This window comes from Dermacentor silvarum, chromosome 6 (genome assembly GCF_013339745.2).
Source record: "Dermacentor silvarum isolate Dsil-2018 chromosome 6, BIME_Dsil_1.4, whole genome shotgun sequence".
NCBI lineage: Eukaryota > Metazoa > Arthropoda > Arachnida > Ixodida > Ixodidae > Dermacentor > Dermacentor silvarum.
In genome coordinates, this window is record NC_051159.1 from 144571660 (window position 1) to 144598856 (window position 27197).

General features: G+C 45.3%; 1 protein-coding gene across 1 annotated transcript; it reads right to left on the minus strand.

The window, feature by feature from the left end:
• LOC119456939 (chondroadherin-like protein) lies at positions 1-27197 on the minus strand. The gene is made up of 5 exons (XM_049669149.1): positions 26885-27197; positions 18276-19317; positions 16123-16389; positions 4081-5160; positions 1-1886 (listed from the first exon to the last, which is right to left on the minus strand). Exons 1-5 carry the CDS (start codon positions 27135-27137, stop codon positions 1574-1576), a joined length of 2955 nt encoding a protein of 984 aa, XP_049525106.1. The 5' UTR covers positions 27138-27197; the 3' UTR covers positions 1-1573.

The window sequence follows — 27197 nt, forward strand, 5'->3', positions numbered from 1 at the left end:
GCGTCCTTAAACTCTTTTTATTATCACAATTAAGTGACAGGTGAAAACTATAAATAAGAATCTGTGCGCAAATAAAAAATAAGCATACTCATTTTGTGAGCGAGGGTGCGTGATATGTTTATGCTCAAACGTAGACAAGGAATGCAAAGCCACGTGGCAGCACAAAGCAAAAAGCATTACAGTGTGGGGCTTAAAATGGGGGACAAGTGGCTAATGCTCTTCTAGCGTGCGCGCTTGAACCACAAGGATGTCGTTATTTCGATAACATACTCAACCATATAAAGGAGCTGCCTCGTGAACGCTGATCAGTTAAAAAGGCTCGCTGAACGATCGACATTTACGCGCGCAGGTTTCAGAAGCGGCGCAGCAGTGGCAGAACGGCACAAAATAATTATACAGTTGAAAAAGCGAACAAGGGGAATTAAGAGACAACATGTCGCTAAAGGAGTTATTTCTCCCTTCCCTCTCTTTGATCATTGAGGTGCAGATTTTTTTTTCCCAGTTTGGCACTGACTAGCTAAGCATAAATCACAAAACGGCCCTCAGATAGCAGCCCCATATGGGAAAACAACAGTGGGAAGAGAAAAAAAAAGGTCGTTGTGAGATCTATGTAAACTTCTCAATATGTATACATCAAGAACTAGCGTCAGCTAAAAGCGAACTTCTACGTTCAGTATGGATCAAGCTCCTACTATGGCGCGAATAAGTACAAGGCCTTTTGTACAAGCCCGCTACAGAGTGGCCTATTTTGTAAGGCGTGTGTGGGAAAATTGCCTACCACAGCGCGCTTTGCATGAAAGAGCGAGCACAACCACTGAGAACGAGCATGAATAACGGGTTGGGTTTACGGTGCCTCCGATCACATATGCATGAGCGTATTTCGCACCGGGCCAGAAACTTACCCGTTATGCCGCATGGCTGAAGCGACGATGGTTCTTTCTAATCGAAGCACCTCTACATGCCAATTAAGTTGGGTGCGAGGACTGTGTATATTCTGTTCGTCAATACTGAATATGGGCGTCCGGAGGCTCCGCATTTGTTGTTGTTGTTATTGTTGTTGTTGTTGTTGTTGTTGTTGTTGTTGTTGTTGTTGTTGTTGTTGTTGTTGTTGTTGTTGTTGTTGTTGTTGTTCCGCATTTGTACCTGCCCTCGTGCTCAACTGTCTGTCCTTGTCGTCTTTTTCCTCTTTCCCCAAATATCTGCCCTCCCGTAACACACACTTCATCACACTCCGCCAGTTTCTAATAAAGATCAAAGTGAAAGCGAGCGGGAGCGAAGTATCTCGGCATAGTAGCAGAGGCATAGCAACAGCCCGAGCTGCACCAGGTGATAGTGGCGGAGAAAAGCCCATATGTAGCTATTTTAAAAGAAGATAACACATAACTGGAGGAAGCAATTGTGTTCGTAGGCACGCTGGCGTTTCAAACCGAAAACACTCAAAGCAGTTCCTTCACGATCCTTCCAATGCTATACACTTGCACCAGCAGTCCTCCTGAAGAAGAAAAATGGGCGAGGGGAAGGGTGCTCTGACGTAGATGGGCGAGGATTCGTCCGATTTTTAATCCGGCGCTGGTCAGACCTGCGAGCAACGCGACGTGGGGCCCGAGTTGGCCTTGACGTAGTAGACGGCGCCGATGCGCTTCCGGTCCTGGTACCAGTCGCGGATGTCCTTGTGCCGGAAGGCGACCAGCGCCACGGCCAGCACCATGAGAAGCGTCACGAGTCCCGCAGTGACCACCAGCAGCCGCAGCGTCATGTGGCCGTGGTGGTGCTCCTCCTCCTCTCGTTCGTTGCCCGAAGCTGCCGCACTGTGCTGCACGCAGTGCAGGTCATCGTCCGTCAGCTGCGTCACCAGCACGCCCGAGAGATCGGCCGGGGAGTCGCACCTGCGCGACGGGTGTGGCGGTGACTAAAACACTTCACTTCGATTTGAGATCCGAATTGGAGAGAGAATATGTGGAAAAAAAACGTTTTTTTTTTCTTTAGTATCTGACAAATTAGCTAAAATTTACAGTCCCCTAAAATAGCAACGTAAAATTTAAACAAAGTTTTGTGCGAAAACGGGACCAAGAAATCCCCAAGCGAAAGCAGTGATATCGACCACAATAAGCAGTGCACTAACTTTTGTTTCGTGTGTTTTGTATTTCGAAATATTTACATTGTGTTTGAAGAAAATGTATGCTTTGATGTCACATTGACTTCGGCAAATCTGCTTATTCTTTGAATTTCATGCCAAGCGAATAAAATATATTGACAGCTTGTTCATATTGTTTACTGGATAGCGTACAAAATGTCCATGCTACGAAGCAATAAGCTTCGGCGCGTTTGTCAGCGCGTGCGTGTTTCGGTACACCTTTGCAATGGCGTGTTGGTGCGCGAAATTTCCTTCTATTAAAACGCCACGTCATTCCTTTCCCGCCACTGTGTCAGCGCTGTCGGCTTCACGTGGTTCGACACATCTAATCCCCGCGAACTTGACAAAACTTTCTCAGTTTTCTCTGAGCGTCATACGCGATTTAATCTGCAGCGTCGAGTAAACGTCTTTATTTTTCTTTTTTTTTTCTTCTTTTTCCTTTTTTTTTTTTTTTTTTTTTTTTGTCGCTCGCAGTGGAGTCTTTTTGATAAGCCGTGTACAAAGGAAGCGACTGAGACGTCACAGGCGCCACGTGAAACGCTGACCGCACGTTATCTTGTGCGCGTGATTTCCTCGCACTGCTTCTTGTGGCTCGTGGGAAGTCAATAACAACGATTTCGATGAAATCCAATCGGTACCCTACGAATTGCGTTCGACGACTGCTTTTTTTGCCGCGAAGTGAGACTAGAGAAAAATTTTATGGTTCTCGTGGCAGAGCACGACCAAATGCAAGCGTAAATATGTCGCTAAAAGGGATGATCACAAACTCCCTGCGAGTGCAGCAGACTAGTCGCAACGTTGAATTTGCAGGGCCTGCCCGTGTCCGGCAGTTCCTCCTCCTTATAGCAGTCATGCAGTTAGAGCTTGAAAGTAATCTTTGCTTTTTCTCTTGACGTGTGATCTGTTTGAAGTAGAATGACGGCGTACTATATTCTCAAACAATGATAACCTAGAGAACCATCCCGAATTTGAACGGTTGAGTAAACGAATAGGTAGAGGGGATACCCAGATGATAGAGTAAAGGCAAACTATTTACATATTTACAACGAAACGACGAAGTAAAAATGTCCATAGTTCGCTTGTGGAGTGACTTCCGCGAATGTGTTTGTCACCCGGCCCAGGACACCGGCACTGTTGGTAACGCAGAGCAGTCGAATGGCAAGGCCCGGCTGCTCGAGGTAGTCGCACAGTGTATTGTAAGCTGCTTCCCGCACGCGAAGGAGACCGCGGGGCCCTGCCATGAACTTTTTTACCTACCGACCCACCCAAATGTACCCGCTATGAGGCACAGAATGCTTCGCATAAAAAAAATTGAAGCACGAAGTTTACAACACCGCAACTTCGCCGCAAAAGCAGATATCGATGTTTCTGTAAATTGTGTTGAGTATTTCAAGCAGGAAAATCTGACATATTAATTTTACGTGAAATTGGTGCATCATTTACGTGTGTTACTCAAAAAGCTTATTCGCAAATTGCTGGTATATTTTACAACACTGTATTGTACATCATAGACATTTACAGTACGTACGTCCTAGTTGATGCAGCTCGCGGTGTCGTGCTGTGTATTTTCACTGCGGAGTTGCGGAATTGTATACTTGATACCTGATACGAGTTAGATATTTCACTTTTAGGTAATATTTAAATAAAACCATTAAAGAGATAAGGAAGAAATCTGCTTCGACCCCTCGATAGAGTTCAACTTTCTCTTTTAGGTAGAACAAATCTTGCCAAATTAACATCATTGAATGCCAAGCAATATTTTTTTTTCATTATCGCATATTTATATAGGAGCTCCTTATATAAAACTTGCTCTTATACCTTTGAGTAGTAACTAAACATGATGCACTGCCCACGGTAGTGTCATATGAAATCTTATACAGTAGAGAAGATAGCATTCGAGAAAGAACAGGGACATGCAAAAGTTAAAAAAAAACATTATCGCTTACAAAAACTTGGTCTTAAGTTCCGGTGCGAAGTGGCAGCCTTTGACCCAATACAAGGAGCAGTCACAATGCCAAGGGTTTCCACGCAGGTCCAGAACGTCGATGCTGCACCACTCGAAGCCGGCAAAAGACAGTGACGTCAGGTTGGCATAAGCCAAATACAGTTCCTTCAGGGTATTGTTGCTGGGCTCTATACTAAGAGCGCCGGCAGCGATGGAACTCAAAGCAGGGTTGTTGGCCAGGTCCAAGATCTTCAGATGCTCAAGGCCAGTGAAGGCTCCTTCTTCCACAGACTCCAGTTTGGGCATCGCCGATAAGTGGAGCTCTTCGATAGCGAAGATATCGACGAAAGACTCGGAAGTGAGCGTAATGATAGGATTGTGCTCCAAGTGTAAAATCTTCAGAGACTTCGCGCTGGCCAGCGCCTTTGTTGGCACGTCTTCGAACTCGTTGTCAGAAAGTTCCAGCAGGTGTAGCTGCGGCAAGTCCCGAAACGCGTCTTTGGGCAGCGAGCGAAGGCCAAGCATACGCAAGTCCAGGTGTTCCAGCCTGTGCAAGCCGGCCAGCCACGATGAGTCGATGGCCGTGAGAGTGTTTCCAGCAAGCAGAAGCTTCTTGAGGAGGGGCATTGTGCTAAACACCTTGGGCTGGAGAACCTCTAGGAAGTTCTCAGTCAAATTCAACACCGAAAGCCTCTCGAGTCCCTCGAAGCATTCCGGACGCACGTCAGCGATGTTGTTGTGGCTCAAGTCGAGGAATTCGAGTGAGTTTAGTTCGGCAAACACACCGGCCGGTATCTCACTTATGCGATTGAAGTGCAAGTCCAACACTTCGAGAGACAGTTTTGGGAATTTGATCAACTCACTAATCATGTTATGGCTAGCGTCAATGCCGACCACGGCGTTGGCCAGTTCAGGTAGCCTCTGGAGCGAGCGGTTCGCACATTGAAGGAACATTTCACCGACGTCATCGAACACGTTGCATGCACAGCCTTGGCACGTGTCCTTGGCATTTTCAGATGCAACTTTGGCGAGTAGCAGCAACAGCAACCACGGCTTCAGGGGTGTCTTCTTGCCCATGGCTCACCTGGAGAAAAACAATTACACTGATTGAATCGTCAAGTAAGTGGGAAACAGCGACACGCAGAGTGCGCAGTAGTTTTTCGCACATGCTTGAACTAGGCGTCTTTGTAGCACGCAAGCATGTCTCAAAATGAATGTGCGAGATGGGCAAGGATGTTGTGAATTAGCGAGGCTCGGCGATAGCTCTGCTGAAACATGCTTAATTGATACAGACTGCAAGCATACCATGCGTTCAAAACCAGGGACTACATTATCGTCATCGCCATCAGCGCTTTTTAAGACTATATTAGGACAAAGGCCTCTCCTACAGGAATCACCGTTTACCCATGTCCGATAAAAAAACGAACCCATATGATTGATGACAAGATTCCATCTAAAAGCCTGGCGCCTTAAAATGTATTTTCCTCCCCTTGGCACGCACTGTGGTTGTCTTATAAGCCGCCGCTTATCTGTTACACACAATGCATGACCTTCCCATGGAGCTCCACATCTTCCTCTCAAGGGCCAGCTTGGCAAGCTCTACTTTGGGGCTCCTACTGAAGTGCATGGGAACAGATAAATCGTTTGTCTGGGTATCCAGTGAAATGAGTTTAGTGATTTTTGTTGCATTTTAAACAGCGATAAACATAAGAACAATTAACTGCTGGGAGTAAGCGTTTTATTTAACTTCTTCATTATTCCGCTCAAATTGCCGAAAATGAGAAGCATTCAGTAATTGAGGCATCAAGTTTGCAACTCCCGCTTAGTAATGAAAACAGATATGTCACAATACCAGGAAATGCACGATTGATACACTTTACAGATGCGTCATATCTGTTCCAGTATGGAGTCACGAAGTAGCAACTTGAGGCTCCAGCTGCCTGTCTGTTTGTTTTTGTTTGTTTTTCTTGTTGTTGGTGTTGTTTATTTACTGAGTCCTGGCAATTTTTTAAAAACGTTTTCGAGGTTATAAATTAAAATTCTGTTTTTACGTCTGCTTGAGTTGGTTAATTATTCATAAATGCGGCAAAGAATTACGTTGCATACCAAATGAATGAATCAAAGTACTCCAGCTAAATACGACGAAATAAATACTTTTGTAGTCATTACTGACGTCTCAATGACGTACCGGCGCTTATGTTTCAGCGTGAAATTTCAGACAAAAAAATTTGTACGGTATTTTGCTGGGCTATAGTCAGTGCATAACGACAGGTTCGGCCAGCATAACGACAATTAACGGTGCTCTCGTTTCCTTTCTGTCGTCCTTGCGTAATTTGTAGCCTGTCAAGTAGGTTTGGGTTATAATTTTCTTCAAAATCAGCCAACTCCTTCCCCGCCAAGTGACTCTTTCAATTTTCCCCCAATTTTCCTCCTCTAAGCTTTGACAGAACCAATTGTCAGTCTAAGCTAATTTATGTACTCGACAGTGCCCCGTTAACAAGATAAAATATCGCACGGAAGAATTAGGACCACGTGTCCGTAAAATCTCCTCTAAATTTGTCTTTATTTAGATTTCAGAAACATTCGCACATGCCATGGACAATTGATATATTTGGTACTCTTATGTGCTGTAAGCACGAAAGCCCGACGATCTCATATCACTGCAACGATTCCAGAGCGAACCAACCAAAGTAACCTAAACGTCCTTTATTTATTTTTTCTACTAAGTTTCACAATGGTCCACTCTTGTACCCATCGGTCACATCTGCTGAAGTGAATTTGCTCGGTAGTCCTCCGTCGGACGCTCTGCGACTTAGTTCAACCAGTACTGATGTTATCGTAAACACTCCAACAGTCGAGGCCCGTAAGTTTTCAGCTTTCCGTAAAACAAACAGAAATGTGCGCTTTATTACTATTTTTCGTGGTACATTCGCCAGTGAACAATAACTGAAGAATATTACATGCGACAACATAAAACAGTCCCTATAACTTCAGTCGGCAGGAGCAACCTGAGAGAGTCGGGCTTAGGAAGAAAGCGGCGATTCAGAGTTCATGTCGTAGCATCTTCATGCGGCAAAACAAGTTTGAGCAACTCTGTGGCTCAGAGGCCGCATCACATTAAATACAAGGCTCGTATTCACAAAGACGTTCGTACGCTAGATCGGTGCGTAACGACAATCGTAATTGTATGCATGAGATCAGTGATGGCAGCAAAGCAGTGCATGCCAAGCAGTTTTTAGAATGGAGACCTTTATCCAACCTGAGAATGGTGTCCAGCCGCGTGTTCGGTAGAAGAGCATCAAAACGAGGGTTTTAATACACACGTGGCTCTGCTACCCTCGACCAAGTGGAAGAAGAAAGCAAACTGTGCACCTCGTGCGTGATTGAAAACAACTAATCGTGTGTATGTTTACAATAATAATAATAATAATAATAATAATAATAATAATAATAATAATAATAATAATAATAATAATAATAATAATACACATCCAATGCCCCGCAAGGCCCCCTCCATGTCACGACAACTTCATCATACCTTAGCTAAACTGTGAGCGGGGCGAGTACAACGCTCGGACACTCGATGAGCGTATCCGGAAAAAAAAAAAACATAAACACGTGCGTTTGAGAAGAAATACAGCACGTTACCTTTCCTGAGAATGGACAGTTGAGCTTTCCGGTTATACGTTCACATAATCGCCGTCCGAATACAAAAGAAGACGACGAATCACTAGCACCAGCTCACGTGGGCACGGAAGGCGTCCACTTATGCGTTCCCGCTCCGGCTCACGGCGAGACGTGTTTTGCTCGCGGTTATCGCCGCCCGCCCAGGCTCCATAGTTCAAGTTTTGCCATGCTGAGGCAACGGTGGTGCTCGAAAGCGGCCGCCGCGCATATCGGCTAACCCTCCGAAGAGGAAGGAGCGCAGATTATCTGGCGGCTCGGCCCATAAGTGCGCGCCTGCTGGGGACGCGCCGAGGACGGAGATAAGCGTGACAACGCGAGCCGTGTAAGTGACGGCGCGGCAGATAACGAAGTGACGTATTACGTGCCTTGAAGACGACGCACTGTGGTTACATACCACCCGCTATTTGGTATCTCACGGTTCAGCAACGCTTAAGTTCGAAAGAAGGGGTTTTCTGTTACTGCGATGGCCAGCAAGAGAGAATGGAGGGAAATGGAGGAAGGCATTCGGAATCTAGCGTTGACGAAACAACAGCTGGCTAAAGAATGTTCCATTGTTGTTATTTCAGTGTGTGCACGCAACCGACAAATGCACGCACCCCCCCCCCCCCCCAAAAAAAAAAAAAGACAGAAAAATAAAAATAAGGCTGGCTCTCGGCGTGTTTAGCCGCGGTGACGTATAAGCACAATATCGCAATGACGTCGTGTGAGTGCACTCAGTTGCCTGTCACGCTCAGGTCACATGTTCAATGAGAGATAGACTTTACTGACAGCTCGAGATGTTAACCTAGCAAAATGCCTGGCATGCTACGCCAAATGATTAGTGTGAAAGATAAAAAAAGAAACAAACGCAACCACGTCAACTTTTTGATCTCATCAGAGGGTGACACGGCATTCAGGAATCAAGCGCGTCACATAGAGAGTGACGCGCTTGATTGCGTGACACATCGAGGTCTCCTTTGATAAAATATTACTCGATGTACTTACTTGGGAGCAAGCACTGCTTTTCATCTGGTGTCGTTTCTCTCTTTCGCTATCTCTCTCCGTACACACATTTATGAGGAGTATGCGCTTACGTCATCTTAGAAAGTCGTCTACAAAACTAAAAACTTAGATTACACTTGTTCCTTAGAGACATATTTGTTAATCTTCCTGCCTTGCATGCATAGCTAACCTATAGCGACCTGTTTTTAGCTATGCATGACCGGCAGATCAACAAATGTCACCAAGGAACAAGTGTGATCCAAGTTTTTAGTTTTGTAGACGACTTTCAAATCACCATTGACAACGCCAATGCGGATTTTCATCAAACAGATGGAAGTGTGCTTGACATTTTCAAGCGAAACTTAACACCTTTAATTTCTACGCATGAACTCCATTGGTTTTTATGAGCTCCAAGAATTCCATTAGGCTTTTAGAGCAATGTCTAAAGTTTTTTTAATAATCACATATGTTGGGGTTATGAACCAAGAGCAAAAAAAAAGCTTTATTACCCGCTGCATGTGCCTACTGCAAGCTCATGAAGCTTAGCATTGTTAAGTACTGCTTTACTAATGCTCTGCCAAAGTCTAGCGAACACGTCCTCCGAGAAAGCCTAGCACTTCAAAATAGACGGCTGTCTGACGCGACATACCCGGAGCCCCTTGTGGTCTTCGTGGCTGAGGGTTTGCTGAAAAAAAAAATGAAAGCAGTCCGGCAATCTGAGAAGAAAGATGTGGCAGGTTCGGATGTGCGCAAAAAAACAGCCGTTGTCCCGTATATCCACAAGGCTTCCCACAACCTGAAGAACTTGGGAAACGCGTAGTCGTTGATGTTCTGTTTTCGGCTCCACTAAAACTTTCAATCCAGGAAACAAACCCGCGCAATAGCAAAGAGAAAAAAATCAAGCACGATTCGACACCAAAATTGTTTTGTCACTTGCGACAAGGGTGTCGTATATCGCGTGCCGTTCTCTTGCGGACGCGAATATATTGGATAGATTGACAGATGCATAAACACCAGACTAAAAAAGCACACCAAGAATATAAGTGACGGTAATCAGGGTCAGCTTAGCTTACATTGCCGTAAATGTGGTGATAAGTCGACTCTTCGTCTTGCGAAGCCATGCGTGCCTGAGTTCCAAGAAAAGCCGAGATTGTTTCTCGACACAACGATCAGTGCGTCGGAGAGATAATCGAGGCGGTTAAGATTGCTCGTGCAGGAGAGGTGTTTATATGGTTGGTGATTAGGACCATGGTGTTATCACCTTGTGCCATTCATGCTGATTGGTGTTATTTTCCTTTTCCTTTCTTTTTTTTTTCCTTTTGCTGCTGGTGCTTCGTATTTGTACATATGCCTAGCATCGTCAGTAGAATAAACAGTTGGAAGTCCGCACTCTTTTCATTCTGTCTCTATCGTCCTCCCTCCCTTATTTTTCGCGCTGTTACATAAGTAGCGTATTGTTCGCTGTCGTCTTGAGGTGTTCGATTTTTTTAAATGCGATTAGATAGCTAGTTAATTGCGTTTAATTATTTAAAATCCTAAATATTCGTTCTTAGGTCAGAGAGAGAGAAATAACTTATTTAAAAGAAGGCAGAAAGGTCGGGCTGAGACAGCGCACTCTGGCCTGCTACTCTGCACAGGGGGAGGGGGAATGGGCACTTAAAGGTGTGATGAGAAATGATGATGGCACAAAAGAGGGATGCACAACGGCGAAGGAAAGGCAAGCTCAGCATTGTGTTTATTCTCAAGTAAGTCCAAAAATTTCATTGGGAAATGTCAACCATCAAGCCACTGGGTTCCAGATCGTGGCTGGGGTAACTAATTCGAGTGAAACTTCAGAAAAACGCGTAAAGAAGAGATTCCTGCGTGGGCTTCCCCTGCGTGAGCAACACAGGCGCCAAGAAAAGGACTTGTATGTAAAGAGCTGCGATAAGCAGCTCCAGTGTGGCGAGCCCCTGCACGGCGCCTTTGGCGGCCGGAGTCTCACGACCGCGGAGAATCGCGAACATTGATTCTAGCACATGCTACAGCTTATTTTTTTTTCAGCGCTTTTGTTCTCATTCTTTCCATCTTGTTACTCGCCTCCAGTGTCGCCATCTTTATTGCCCCTATCATTCGATGCTTTACCTAGAGGACCACTACGGCACGGTGTCACGCCCATGGGTCGAGAGTACAGCAAAGGCGATTCAGTGTCTGTATCAGCCAGGGGCGACGAATACTCGCACTGTGCTCTCACCAACCTTGAATAGAAGTTGTTTCCATAACGTTACCTTTTAGATGATTCTTTTTTTCTGAAATCCGAGCAAAGCACGCGAAACGTTCTTTTTTTTTTCCTTTTTTTTATTATGTTACTGCGCGCCTACGCGTTTGGATTGCAGCACCCTCAATCGTGTTTCCAAATAACGAAGCAGGCATGCACATTGAAAAAATGAAAGCGATCGGCCACAGTGTCCAGCGTATGTTCCCACCGTCGCTATGGAGATTGAAATTTGCAGCGGTCCTAAATGATAAGTGATGGACTACCGCTGAATACAAATGCACACACTATTTGTCTTTCGACAGGCATGCGGGCTTCATTCTTTTGAAACACGATTGCGTGCGCTGCAATTAAGACGCGAGAGTGCGCAATGACGTCATTTTTTTTCGCGGGCTTTCTTCAGGGCCCGGAAGAAGGAATCACGTAAAAAGATAACGTCATGGAAACAAATTTATGCGTTTCTGAGCACGCTCCGTTACTTATTCCCTCAAATGAATATTTGAAATCTTGTTTAAAAACAGAGCTAACTAGCAAACTAATCGCACTTCAAAAATAACTGTTAGTAGCTCAATACGATTGCGAACATTATGCGTTAGTCTCATTCGACTAATGTGTGTCAGACTATATTTAATGTTCGCTTCTAGTTTCTTGAAACACACGGTATAGTATTGCGTTAGTGCTTCATTTTTTTTTTTTTTTTAATGAGGTGCATCGCAGACACGGTGTAAGAATAAGGAGAGGTGCTGACACTCTCCCCCCAACGCGCGCAAAAGCGCCGCTCGCTCGCGTCCAGATTATGTTCGGCTTGGTTGCAGCTGGTTCGGCGCCGTCGTAGAGGGCGCTGCGGTATGCGGTCCCAGCCTCGGCGGGAAGGCGCGTGCTTCGCTGTCTTTGTGCGCTTTGTGCTTGCAAGTGTGGCCGTGCTGTTTTGAAGGCACATTTTTTGTTCACGCGCCTTTCATCATCTTGTGCTTGTGTATTGTCGCCACGGGTCCTCGACCAAGGTGGAAGCGGCCTTCTGAGAGTTTGAAATGGGTAGAAAGTGCTTCGTCACGAACTGCAATTCTGGATACCGAACTTGTGCGGAGCGTGTGCCTCTATTCAAAGTGCCGTCCGACAGCGACCGTGTAAATCTGAGGGCAGACCGAACTCTAATGCCTACCGACCATGTTTGCGCCAAGCATTTTTCAGAGGATATGATATCGACGGCATATTACGCGGAGCTCGATAAAATGGTGCTACTTGACGCGCCAAAGAGCCCTGTTCTGTCTGCAAATACAGTTCCCACCTTATTTCCGAACTGTCTAAAGAACCTCACACGGTCAAATAAACCTCGAAAGCCGCTGCGGAAGAGAGAACCTCCTGTGTGCCACAAAAACTGTTGTGTCCACAGCAGTCTGTGCAAATTTTGCTGCATGTATAAGATATATACCGGGTGTCTTAACTATCATGCACCAAGATTTAAAAATATGAAAATGTCACATAGCTGGACAGAACCAAGGCAGTGTTGTCTGTCGTCTATATTGAGATTATTTTTTGTATTCCGCCTTATTACATAATTATTTTCATAACTGATTAATCAACTTTTCTAATGCTATAATTAGATAAAAAAAGTGTGAACGAGAGAATTGCACAGCAACATGAAAGATTCCCGAAACAGCTTTCTGTTGCTCAATGCGTGATACATAAAAAGTGTTATCCGAACGTGAAAGAAACCCGCGAATACACTCAAAATTGCCTCGAGGCACTTTGCGTGTATTCGTGGGCTTCTTTCACGCTCGGAAAAATACTTCTACGTAGCGTGTATTGAGTAATAGAAAGATGTATCGGGAGTCTTTCATGTTGCTCTCCAATTTTCTCATTGAAACTTTTAATATAATTATAATATTTGAGAAGTTGATTAATTAATTAAGACTAATCATGTAATTAGGCCGAATGTAAAAAATAATCTCAGTATCTCCAAGGGACGGAAAACAACATTACCTTGGTTCTGTTCAGCTACGTGACATTTACATGTTTTTAAATCTTTGTGCACCTTGTATAATACTGCTGTTTTCTGTGCAGATGTGTGCCTGATTTTCAAATTTGTGCCATCCTGGATGCTGAATGTTTTTTACAATGCGCGTGCGGTGTATATTACACACTTGCATGTTTTTATTCAACATTTTTGCATTGTGGGAGTGTATGAGAGGGTAAGCTTCTGGGAAGGCTATCCTCTATCAAAATTATCGAGCTGCTTTATGCACAATTTTTTTTATTATTCTGTCATTGCAAAATAAAAAATAAAAAGTCTGTTACATTATTGTGTGCTGGGTATAAGTGTATTTGTGGCAGGCTGTAGCATGCATTGTCAAATACGCTTACATTGGCACATTCTCATATGCAATTTAAGAAAAAAGAAAATCACCTCTTAGATCCTGCAAGAGTCATTCGCTCCCCAAACGACGAAAGTCAAGTGAATAATATACACAGTCTATGTTAAGTGGAACTGAAATAAAGATTTTCACAAGTAAAGTGTATTAGTGATATTGTAATCCAAGATAAAACGCATGCCTTCGTCCCGCCTGATAAATTATCTTTTGAAAGATTTCTTTACATAGCTATGTGCTTTCTCATCATAGGTTCTAGCCATGAACACCCACTTTGCTCTAGTGCTTTGCATATCGCGAGCTTGCGCCGTTTCATTTCTTAAATTATATCGCGCCCACACTGAATTTGCGCGACGATGCTTGAACGGTTTTCTGAGTTTGAATTTTCCGGTGCAGTCAGTATTTTCTTCTGATCGAGGGGTAGCACGCGGGCTTACGCTTTCATTTTTTTATGCTTGAATGCATGACTAGATCGGCCGCAACAAAATGTGCGCGCGAGCGGAATGTGAGTGGGCGTTGAGTGCTGCCCGATTGATCCGTGTTCGCGTCATCCACGCCCTGCACAAGGAACCTTCATGTTAGCGAAGCCTGGTACACTTATCACTTTAATGTGAAATAACGATTTTTTTTTCGCGCTTTGAGATTTACTCACTCCACTATGAACGAAAATTTAGCGGAGGCAGAGGAATGCCAAGCCGCCGGCGCCGCTAAGCTGGGACCGCTGGCCGCGGCGCCATCTATCTGCTCGCAGCAGAGCTACTCGGTGTGCCCGCGCGCGGCCGAACATAATCTGGACGCTCGCTCGCGCGCAGTGTCAGCACCTAAATATTCTTCCACCGTGATCGCAGACAACGCGAGAATTCCAAAAGGTGAAGCATCACCAGACAGCTAACGTGTACTACGCGAAATACAAGAACGGCAGGAAAGAAAGATAGGACAGAGCGCAGTGGCCCTCTTTCCGACCTTGTATTTTGTGCAGTATAAGTTACTTGTTCAGTAGGAACCAAGTCCAGCTGCAAAGCATTTCTGACGCATTAACCTTACAACCCTTGTGACTTCGCTATGAAAGCAGATAATGTGAACGTATCAATATGGACGACCAAATCGGGGGAAATCTGTCAGCGCTGTGAATTATGTCGCTTGTAAATAGATCTTTATGAAGCTCACGCCAGCGGTGTAAAAATTGCACGTGAGCTCCAATTATATCAAATTTGTTCGCTTAAGACACTAACATGCAAAGCTTACAGCGTTGCAGTACGTGTTTTAGGTGCAACTTACTAATACTTACTGTTCGTGTCAATCACAAGCTCGTCAAAGCTGTATATAGGATCTGTAAGAGTTCCACATAGACAGTAACACACTTGAAGTGACGTGATTTCTGTAGTTCCCACGAATGTAATAGTAGCACTGTCATATTAAACAGGGCCAGCTGTCGAGACGGCCATGTCAAGCCGGGCGAAGGGGTTGATGGAATGCTCGCCACTGAGCATGACGATTACGATAATTGCATCATGGCTGAACACGCTGCCAAGTATTGACGATGATGAAGTCCCACCAACTACCCCTGTCGTACCTTTGCTATTCGATAATTGCACTAAATTACTTATGAAGAAGCACTATTGAAATGTAAATAACCTTGCAATAGAATAATAGTTCCAAAATAAAATATTCTGATTTCGATAACAATTTATCAGCAAGCTCCTTACTTTTTCAGTCGAAAGACGCATCAGCGCGCGGTGGCTGAGAGCACCACTCTGTCCACGCACTGGTTTCCAGTAATAGCTTCAAGGCTCTTTCCATGTCACCCCGTGCACCAGTGGTTCGTATTTTGTCGTCAGTTAACAAGGAAGGCGTGATAATGCCATTGGTTGCTTATGTGAACAGTCTATATCACGAAATGAACGTATTCAACGATTATTTGGTATTTGCTTTCAATTTCTATAGCTATTGCTAAATTAAGAAGGTTGGAAGGCAAGCTCGTTGGTTTGTATCCATGGTAGAAAACAGCGCTAAAGACATGGACTTGAACGTTCGTGTCTTTAGCGTCCTGTCTTCTTTCGTCTAGTCCGTGTCCTATAGCGCTGTTTTCTACCATCTAATGCTATTAATAACGCATTTTAAGCCTCGTTTTTCTGGCGGGTATATAAAGGAGTACACTCCCTCGCCAAATCACTGCCATCACCTGCTCATCACAATTTGTTGAAGATGCAACAACCTTTTTCTCGATTTGATAACTGTGGTAAGACTTCATTGTATGTGCTGTATACCCAACCCTTAAGCATATCCATACGGGAAATGAAATGATATCAGGAAATTTGTTCATTGTTGAAAAAAATTTAACAACAATCGAACAACAACATTGTTGTTGGCTATGTAGTTTTGACTAAAAATGAAAAATGCAATCTTTACTGAACAATGGCATTCATTTTCTACCACGAGAAAAGAATATTGCGATATAAACATGACTGGCATGACACGAACGTTTGTAATCAAGCACATATGTGCTTGGGACAATTGTACCCACCAGTACAACTGTCCTAAAGTTTTGTGAAACACAGATATTATCCGTTACGTGCAGCGTGGATTTCGGTGGCGATGTGGTGCGCTGTCACACGTGAATGGTCTATAATTGCGCGCTTGCTGACGCAAGGTCAAACGGTCTCGTCAGTGACAAACGGTGCAGTTTCGCCCACTGCAGTTTGCGGTTCGAAGCGCGTTCCTTTTTAGCCGGAAGGTCCACGCGCACGTTCACGAAGCGTCGCCTTTCGGAGTCACATGCACGTAGTGGACGGCGCTGTAACGGGTGTCTTTTTGCAGGTGCCGCTTCCGCCCCCGCCAAAAGCACAAACCTGCGGCCAATGTCACAGTGAGCGCGCTCACCCCCACAATCGCGAGCATGAGTTTGTTGCTACCAGTCTCTTCGAAGCGAAGGAGAAGTCGCTGGCTCAGTGGACAACTCATCTCGGACAGCTTCAGTTGGCCGATGTATTTGCCAGCCAAGGTTGGTGGGCTGTTACACCTTCAAAAAAAAAAAAAAAAGAACGCAGGAGTCAGAAAGTCTGCCCGAAATATACGATCAAAAGCAAAGATAATAAATTGAATACTAAAATGATTCTGTCGGCGGAGAAAGCGGGTGGCTTTGATGGACGCCCACCTCATCAACCCTTTTCCCGCCGAACAGCACAGTATTTTTTTACTTCTTCGCTTTCTTTGGTTTTATGGTGTCTGTCATCTTCCTAATACCGTTTTCCACACTTTCTTCTTTTTTTTTTGTGGCTTAACCTCACTGTTAATGTGACAAAAGAGACAGATCACCATCGACACCCTTCCTCCTAACTCTTGACCATGATGTATTCTCGACCACGTGTTGTGTACGTTATGAGCTAATTGCACCTTCCCAAGACGCTACTTCTGCAGACAGAATGCAATATACGTTCAGTGAAAATAAATCGCTGTTCCTATTCACACAGGGCGCACAGCCAGGCAGATATCTATGTATCACTGTTTTTTGTTTTTTCGTTTTTTTTTCCTCCCTTCTCCGTAACCCTGTCTCTCTCCTCTTACGTTTTATCGTGCTCTTCCAGCATTGTTATACTCTTGTGCATCAGTGACACCCTGTGGAGGGCTCCGTAAACGTAAGAGACAATTGTATAGCTTCCAAGATTAGAACATCAGCGCGCCGCTGAAATCTCTGAGGCTATGTACACACAATGAAAACTACGCGCAGACAACGCCAGGGAACCCCACAGTTTAATAACAATCTTCTCTGCCAACAGACAGCGCAGAGCCGCTCACAAAGACCTCCTATAATAAGTATATTTACCTTCTAGTCAAATGATAGAAATTGTCGCTCTGTGCGTGACGTCATGTATAGGAAGGCCTACATACCTGCTTAACAGCGGTATTTTTGAAAACGATTATCACCCCAAGCGACACCCGCCTCTCCTGCTGAAACATATGTGCTCTCGGCCTTCCCACGTGACTTCACAGTTCAAAGCACGCATTCTTTCTTATATCTATGAGCTGTTGCACCAGCGCGCCACTGCAATGAATCAGGCAGTGCATTAAAGGTACGCCTTGATCCTTCTCTCTTCGCCTAGCCTTCATATTGCTCTCAAGCTCAACCATTAATTTCACTAACTCGTTTATTCTGTGCATACTATTGCTCCTACTCCACTGTCATATCTGCTATCCTCCCTCCCTGTCCTTTACTCGCACATCCTCAACCCCCTCTGCTTGCGTCGTTCAAGTGTCAGCCACTCAAGCTAAACAGTTACAGCGCGGCCAGCGGCAATTTTCCCATTTTCCCAGAACTTGACATTACCCACTCAGTTCCTGACGACTCAACCATTCACTGCTACGTCCTCTCCCCCTGTTTTCTTTTAGCCACAATGCCTTTGGAAAGTGCACAGGCAACGTCCATGTTACACAAAAGAAAACGACTACTAACTTTCTGCCAGTGCGATATTGATCAGAAAGGAGGGGAGGGGGGAGTGCTTGGCAATCTCATATATTTTGAATCGAAAACATAAACTGTAAGGGGATGCAGTGAGGTCTCCAGGGACACTGCAGACTGCACTGGTCTTTGTTTATTTTTTATGGGTTTTATTGGGTGGTAGGGAGAGGGCGCTTCAGCATTGCTGGTTGCCATATTGAATTTCCGTTGAGACCCAAACGTTGAGGAGAACACCTGAACTTCTTCAAAACCTAAAAGGTTCAACTATTGCTCAGAGTGTTGTAGTAAATGCTCGGCGCGGTGCCGAACTTCCACAGATTCAACTCTTAAGATCTCTGGTTGTGACAGAAAATGATTTGAAAGCGGAACCAATAATTAATGTTCCCGACAAGGTTCCTATACGCCAGGTTTCGTATACATAAAAGAGAGGACCACACGCGCTTGCTCACCTTAGATCTTGCGTCGCATTGCAGCGTCTCATCCAAAGCACTTGACAGTCGCACATCCACGGGTTACCATCAAGGTTCAGCATTCCTGCATCGCAGAGTCCGCTGTATGCGTAATCAAGAGACTGCAAGCTGTTGTTGGTCAATATAAGCTTGACGACCGGCGACTTCACCCAATGGAACGCCGAGTCACTTATCTGCTTTAGTCGCACGTTGTTGCTCATATTGACGAGGGTTAGGCGCCTCATGTTCCAAAGACTGCCCTTCTCGACGCTTTCGAGTCGCGGCATTTCACTCAGGTGAAGCTCCTCCAAATTTCTTGCACCCGACAGAGAAGCCCTGCTCAAGTTCACCACGGGATTCTGGTCCATTCTTAGGAACCTGAGATTCCGTGCGCTGTCAAGCCCTTTGGGAACCTCGGTGAAGTCATTTTCGGACAGATCGATCGTGTGCAGCCGGGGAGCGAGCACGAAGGCGTCGGCGGCCAGGCTGTAAGCATCTATTGCCCGCAGCTCTACCAGTTCGAGGACATCCAAGTTCTTGAACCACGAGCTGTCGACAAACCTCAGCGGGTTTCCCGATAGCTTCAGTGTTCTCAGATTGGGAACCCTGTGGAAGGCGTATCGCTCCAGCTTGCGGAGTTCGTTCCAACTCAGATCCAAATGTATAAGCGATTCCAAGCCGTCCAGATCATCGGCTGACAGTGAAGCCAGACAGTTGTGATTAAAGTCCAGCGTACGCAGAGCTGTCGTGTGGGCAAAAGTGCCGCGCGCAATTGTCCTTACGTGATTGTGGCAAAACGTGACCTTGGTGAGTCCCGCGACGTCGAGAGTCGGAACGACTTCGATGAAATTGAAACTGACGTCCAGTTCTTGAACGCGGCGGGGAAGCGACTCCGGAAAACGGTGCAACTGCCGGTGCGAACACGCGACCACCGTAAAGTTGTCCCCACAGTGACAGTCGTGCGGACATATTGGCGTCAATTCAGGTTCTCCATACGCTGACGAACAGAACACGATGCACACAATTAGTGCGGTCTTCATTCCTGCAAGAGAAAGTGATGTAAACAGCCAGCAACTAAGGACGAATGAAATATGCGTCGCCAGCTGTCTCTGCCCGTGCCGTCTGTCTACAAGGTTCTCGCGAGACTTCTATATTAACATCCGCGAAAGACTGAATACTCAGGGAAGATGACATCCTTCATACTAGGTTTAGCATTTAGCTTTACGCTTGGGCAGGACGCACTCACTGTTGCTTGTGCGGCTGCTAAAATGACAACGGCTGATATAGCCGTTCTGTGTTCGCTTACGTGACAACCACGTGGAATGTAATGGCACCCTGGTTACATGGTGAGCATCGCTCGTACGACCTGAATTATACGGGCCGTGCCAAAAGTATGGGGCAAATACGTTGACACGGTGCATGATTAACGCTAAGTACGGTGGACCTTAAGTAAGATTTGTTAGCATCGTCGCTTGTTTACCGGTGTCGTTATCGCTGCGCACAGCCAAAAGAAGCAGAAAAAGAAAACACAATCTACGACTACTATCTCAGTTGACATATAATCGCACATCACTTCTCTAGAAAGGCTGAACCAGATATAGTATTTTTGTGCATGCCTTGCGTATAACCCGCACCACCAGTTGCCAAACCCTGTGAAATAATTTCAAATACAGTAATACCCCGTTAACTCGAAGTAGTAAAAACTGTAAACAATTTCGAGATAAGCGGAGTTTCGAGATAGCCGAATTCACGAAAATATAAGCATAACCACCGTGTCAAGCCAACATGACGCCTTTCCAATATGGCGCCGGTAACCGGCCTCAAGATCTGTATCTCTCGAAAGCGCCATGCCGCGCGTTGCGAGCAAACGCCACGGGAAAGCGCTCGCCACCGCCCTGCTTAGTAACATGACCACCGCCAGCGCAGCCACGGACAACAGTTGCCTCCGAGCACCGGGCATCGAGGCACTGCCGTGCGTGTTTACAAGTGGCGGCGTGCTCGCCTTTGGCCGACGCTAAGGCCCCCCATACACGTTAGATGGAGTGGCTTCAGCCGACGCTACTCTTTCTCGCACTCCCTGCGCGCGTCAGCGGTCGTAGCGACGCTCCGCCCACGTAATCAGTAGGATCAGCCGGCCGAGAACTGTAGATGAGGGCGAAGTAGAATCAAGCAAAATGCATTGGGACGAAATTGCAGGCCTGGGCCGGTATTTTGTAGCGACAGGTTATGCTTTATTCTATGCTAGTCTTATCATCCACCATCCCCAGCTGGCTGATCCCGTTGATAACGTGAGCGGTCCGTCTCTCTGACCACTAACCAAACGCGAAAAGCACGAAACGGCATTAGCATCGGAAAAGGCATCGCTACAAAATACCGGACCTGGTTTCACTTTTTGGCGATACCACAGCTGCACAAAAAAGTACAAAAAAAAAACGTTTCGGTACTGTCTTCCTTTTTTTTTTTTTTCTTCCGGATTTTTAACAGTCTAGGTTTCGAGATATCCGGAGTTCGGCGCAGTGGCGTTTCGAGATAAGGGGTGAAAAATCCATGGAATTGACGCCGTGCCAGGGAAAAAATTCGACTTATCAGATAACTCGGGATATCAGAGTTCGAGTTAACGAGTGTTTACTATATGATATTCGCGTATAATCTGCACAAATAACCACATCATCATCATCATCATCATCATCATCATCATCATCATCATCATCATCATCAGCCTATTTATGTCCACTGCAGGACGAAGGCCTCTCTCTGCGATCTCCAATTACCCCTGTCTTGCGCTAGCTGATTCCAACTTACGCCTGCAAATTTTCTAACTTCATCACCCCACCTAGTTTTCTGCCGACCTCGACTGCGCTTCCCTTCTCTTGGTATCCATTCTGTAACCCTAATGGTCCACCGGTTATCCATCCTACGCATTACATGGCCTGCCCAGCTCCATTTCTTCCGCTTAATGTCAACTAGAATATCCGCTATCCCCGTTTGTTCTCTGATCCACACCGCTCTCTTCCTGTCTCTTAACGTTAGTCCTAAGATTTTTCGTTCCATCGCTCTTTGTGCGGTCCTTAACTTGTTCTCGAGCTTCTTTGTTAACCTCCAAGTTTCTGCCCCATATGTTAGCACCGGTAGAATGCAATGATTGTACACTTTTCTTTTCAACGACAGTGGTAAGCTCCCAGTCAGGATTTGGCAATGCCTGCTGTATGTACTCCAACCCAATTTTAGTCTTCTGTGAATTTCTTTCTCGTGATCAGCGTCCCTGTGAATAATTGACCTAGATAAACGTACTCCTTTACAGACTCTAAAGGCTGACTGGCGATCCTGAATTCTTGTTCCCTTGCCAGGCTATTGAACATTATCTTTGTCTTCTGCATATTCACCTTCAACCCAATTCTTACACTTTCTTTATTAAGGTTCTCAATCATTTGCTGTAATTCGTCTCCATTGTTGCTGAATAGGACAATGTCATCTGCAAACCGAAGGTTGCTGAGATATTCGCCGTTGATCCTCTCTCCTAAGCCTTCCCAGTCTAAGAGCTTGAATACCTCTTCTACGCATGCAGTGAACAGCATTGGAGAGATTGTGTCTCCTTGCCTGACCCGTATCTGGATAGGTAACTTTCTATCAAGAAAGGGGACAGGCAAGGAGACACAATCTCTCCAATGCTATTCACATAACCACATATAGAATCGTAAAATCGCGGTACAATTGCCGGCACAAAGCTCTGGAAACTACTTTATTTTGCGTGTCATCATCGCTTTCTTCGCAACTCTGTGTTAAAACACTATATTCGGCTTCACGAAAATGCAAATTTCACCCTAAAGTAAGGCTTCACGGCAAACACACTTGTCTTTAACTGCAGCCTTCACGGCACTACGCAATGGCATTGCCATGAACAATACTAAGGGGCAAAATGTGATAACTAACACGCAAGACTACCTTCTACTTTTTCAATACGTATTCGGTGAGAGGTATACGCGCGAAAATACGACGTTCCGAACTTCCTTTCTCAATTTTTTTTTTCCTTCGTATAAAACGAATCCAAAGAAGTAAATGACTTCAACGAGAAGTTGTACGAGCGTATTGATATTTGCATCTTTTTACATCGACAATTGGCTTGCCAGTTACGGTGCAACTGTCGCTCTATGAACGAAAATCGCGCTTCCATAGGACATAGTACTTCGCCTTTCTAGAGAAGCTGCAACACGTACTACTCGGTTCATGTACAAACGCTGCCGGTGCATCTCGCGCAACGATAACACTTTCACCCTTCTTTAGATTCACTGGTCTCACTGAGATACTTTAGTTTGTTGAGGGATATTTTTGAGTTTTGTTTATATGTTGTGTATCTGTGTTGTGAACTGTGCATGTCATTTCAATTTTCATCGTACCCAACTGGTGTAGCATGCTACAGGCGTGCCGCTAGGCAAACCTCTCCATGCAAGATTCATTAAAGAGCCTCCTCCCTCCCCTCTCTCTCTCTCTCTTTCTTTCTCTCTTCAAATGAACATGACGAGTGAACTACGTAGGAGGGCTTGTTAGTTATCTGCGCAGTCGACTTAACTTCATACGAGTCGGCACAGTGAATGGGAAGAAACAACCATGCCACAACATTAAACACTGCACTTCATGCTGCTTCCAGAGTAGCACTCTGTCCGCTTTTGTCCCATTGAGGATACGTTTCCTTCTGCGTCATGTTTCCTTCTTCTTTTATTTCTTTCTTTTCTCTGCTTAATGTCGTTGTTTACAGAGCTACGTGAATGGTTATGCCCGTACTTTTCACGGTTCACGGTTTCCCCTTGGGCAACATATTTTGACGGAACGAAGAGCGCTCACAGTGAAGGTTGCTTTGTTTAACCTAAACACCGAGAGCGCCTGTTTACAACTCTATGGTGTAGTGCAGTCGACTTTCGTTATCCCGAACTCGGTGGGACGTGCAAGTTAGGTTGTAGTTATCCTACTTTTGCAAGCGTTGCAATCTTGCATCTACTTCCAGATTCACCTACTGGAAATGTATTCTATTTCCGTGCCTGCTGCCTTGCTATCTGCGCGTGGTTGTTGTTGTTGACGCAGCTAATGTAGGGGGAATGCGCCAGGAATTGGGCTGTATGGGGGAAACGAAGTGAGAGGGAAACATAGTGACTTTATAAAATAAAGCAGAACTACTAGTTAGTAAAACGAATACTTGGGAGACGCTTACGCTTAACCTTTAAGGGTAGAACGCGATATCATTCAAAGATCCCTGACTGCTTCTCACGCTCCCCGGCAACTGCAGCTTATGCAGTCGTAATGTTTACCGGGAAATACTGGCGGCGAACGCAATGCACGAAGGCGAGCGTTCTGGTTCATTTTTATTTTTTTTTTCCGCCCGGCCGGTCGGCACCGCCGCTGCTGCGGATGCCGCGGCGCCTTGCGACGATTGGTAGAAATCACGGGACGCGCGTCTCTCTTTGATTGGTAGAAACGAGATACGCACCACGCTGGGATTGCTAGCGAGTTTTCGCTCACGCTCAACGCCGTTGGCGTCGTGCTCATCGCGCAATGAGGACCTTAAAGCTATCGCTTTAAAATATTGAATAGCGAAATTGTCAAATCGAATCGAATAAAACTATTTGTGAAAGAGTACTGTTGAAAATTGAATGAAATACCGCATATTTTCTTATTTCTAAACAATGTGAAATATAAAAGTCTCGTGGAATATCCGGTTGGTGAAAAAAAAAGGAGGGGGAGGGCTATTTATGTTTTTTGGCATATGTATAATGCCCTTCCCAATGAGAATTCCGGTTTAACTGGGGAGCTTGTAAATTAAAAACAACTAAAAAGTGTCCATATCTGGCACACCATCACAATGACAATAATGAAACACACTAACAAACACCACGTGCAAACTGTATACTATTACAGCAGCGCATATCCTTATAAAGTGTTCCAAACATGGTGAGACCGTTCAAATAATGAATTGCTTAATAACTAGATCGGAAAAACAAACTCGTATAGAGTTCATATAAGTGAAGAATCCTTATTGCATGGATGGAAATTATGAAGTCGAAGTTAGCTATTGCGAGTGTCCGTTCACCAGCTGCCTCCACCGCGGCTCTACAAACGTATAACAGGAGCATCGTTCGGAACAGTTAGCATTTGCATCCTGCTTTCTCCTTGTATACACCAATAATGAAGTGTAGTTGCCCTTTGCATTCCAGCAGAGACGCATATTCGACAACTTCCAATAGTGAACTCTCGAATCGAATATGAATCTAATTGCGAAATGTATTTGATTCATATTCTAAATTGCAAAAATTCACCCACACCTACAAAATATCAGTTGTATTTCATAGAATTTTAAGCCGACTGCTCTAATGAGCAAACACGTTTGCAAGGCAACAGATTTGTATGTGTGTTGGTCGGCCGGTTGCAGCTTAAAAACCTCCTCGTTTTCAACGCTGCAGTTGTCAATAAATCTTTAATTTTGCGCATCTATGCGCCTGCAAAGTCGGCGCTGTTTGATTTCTGCAGTCCGCCCAATTTCATGGCCATCGACAACGCACAACTTAACTTTCCACATCGAAATTGTCACACGGTGGCGTGAAACCGTACTTTCTAAAACTACCGATGTGTTCAGGACATCTGCAGGCTAATGAATAAAATCAATGCTAAGCTAGCTATTTGAACGATCTTCTTTCGCCTACTGCCGACTTTTCAAAACAAACATATCGATTAGGTAAGTTAAGTAAAAGCTACATAAGCCAACTTAAACAATTATTTTGCAAAATGAACAAAATATACTTATGACTAGCATGAACAACACCTATCGAAATATACAATGGGCGCCGTTTCCTTAAAGCCTTCCATTCATTGTTAATTCGTTGCGACATTTCGTTTGGACACGCGCTACATAAGAAATACGTTTCACACACGGTGGTGAGCGAAACGGCATTCGATGCAAAGATAGAAACATAATTTCCAATGAAATTTAATGCGAGAAAGAACAAATATTTTTGAACAGAGGAATGACTGTGGAATAGACAACTCAACACAGTCCTCATGAATTAAATTTGCTCGTGCAGCAGTCCCAAACCAAAGCTATAAAGAGTGGCACACCCTCGAAATTTTCTGCCGCGCGATGTACTACGGGCTATACTCAAGAACAAGGCGAAATGCACGCGTGCGAAGCGGTGGCCCAAGTAACAGCCACCAGGCTCAGTCGCTCAAGGGCGAACATTCGCGTCTATGTCTGCGTCTTTTCACGCTGCTACGAGGTACGACACCCTATACCAACTGCCCAGCTATCCATATCATATTACAGTATATGCATCTGCATAGTTAGCTCTTATAAGAAGAGAACCTCGTCGAACAGCGATCGCTCCTTGAATACCAAAAGTCGTCCTCTCACTTTCCGCTTCCTTTTTCTATTCCTCTCTCTTTTCTTTCGTGGGAACAACATCGAGGAATTCATGTCGAGGACCCTCGCAGTAACGTTATTCACAATGTCAGTATGCACCGACAATTCAATTTACGAGGAGGCCCTCCACACAATGCCGTCTTGTCTACTCGTAAGGCGAACTAGGTTCGAATAGTCATCTTGAGGAGGCAACGCAACATGTTCAACCACTATACCAACTCGCCCAAACGTCGATTCTTCGAATATAGTCATATTAGCGGGATTGCGTATTCAAGATATTTACGGGCAGAGGCTGCAACAACACAAGCAGATTCGAACTTATCCCGCGTTTCTTTTGCAAAGCTTTGCAATATCGAGAATACGTCAGCATGGGAGAGGTGTGTTGAACTTGGATCCTTGGAACGGTGCCCGTGTAATAAAGTTGTGTGACCATGTGCCTCACAAATGCGGGCCACCTTAACAAAGGCTGATTCTGCTGCGAACACACACGATGCCAACGTGTCAAAGATGACACAGCCACATATCAATACAAGACCCGTCCACCTATCGCAACGTCAGAGCGCATCTGTCAGAATCATGGTTCAAAATTACTTTCACTTTCCTCGTTTCGTCTTACATCGCAACTCCGGATAACGCCGCGTTCTCCGCAGCGTTAACGTACTATCACGTTCGAATGAAACGCAAGCACCAAAAAGCAAACTAGAAGGCGCATGAATTCCCTTACCGCATTCGTATGTGGCGCTGGCGAGATTCATTCGCAGACTCTTAGTTGCAGCATAGTTAGAGTACGTTTAGCGCCCGGTTACGCCAATATACGTCACAGCTATTTCAACTATAATATATTATAGTTAAGCGTAGGAGGTGTTTCACTCCGACGTCTTCTATCTAAATGACACCAGAGGTATACATTCTGTGGGCATATGACGTTTACTACACACCCGGAAGTACTTCAAAACTTAACACAGAGCACCGTTAAGCTATGTCCGAATTAGGCTCATCATTCGTATTCACACTCTTCTATGTACACGCGCGCAAAGACGGGATACAAAATATAGAATGGCTCACGCACACAATAGTGCGTGTGCTATTCTTTCGTGCCTCGTCTTTTTTGCGAGCTGTACGCAGAAGATCACGAATTAACAACTAGTCCTAGCCCTCCACCGTATAGCCATGCTTCGTATTCACAACAGTTCAGCACTGCGCGTACCATCAACACGTCGACCTACCTGCCGCCGAGCTGGGTCTCCGTGGCTGCGGTGCCTGCGCCGCCGTTCCCGTTGGTCGCCGCCTTCGCCGATAAGACCCGACGAGAGCTGCGCGCAGCACGGGTCGCCGTTATCGCCCGTTATCTCGAGCCCGCGGAAAGCTCTAAAAACCACAGCCGTGCACGAGAAGATCCGAGGCGCACGAGCAGCGGACCGACCGACGCCGACGTCCGACCTTCCAAGACGTGCATGCATCCGAGGAATTCGGAGCCAGCTTCCCACTCACACCTACCCTTCCGTCGGTCGGCCGCGCTG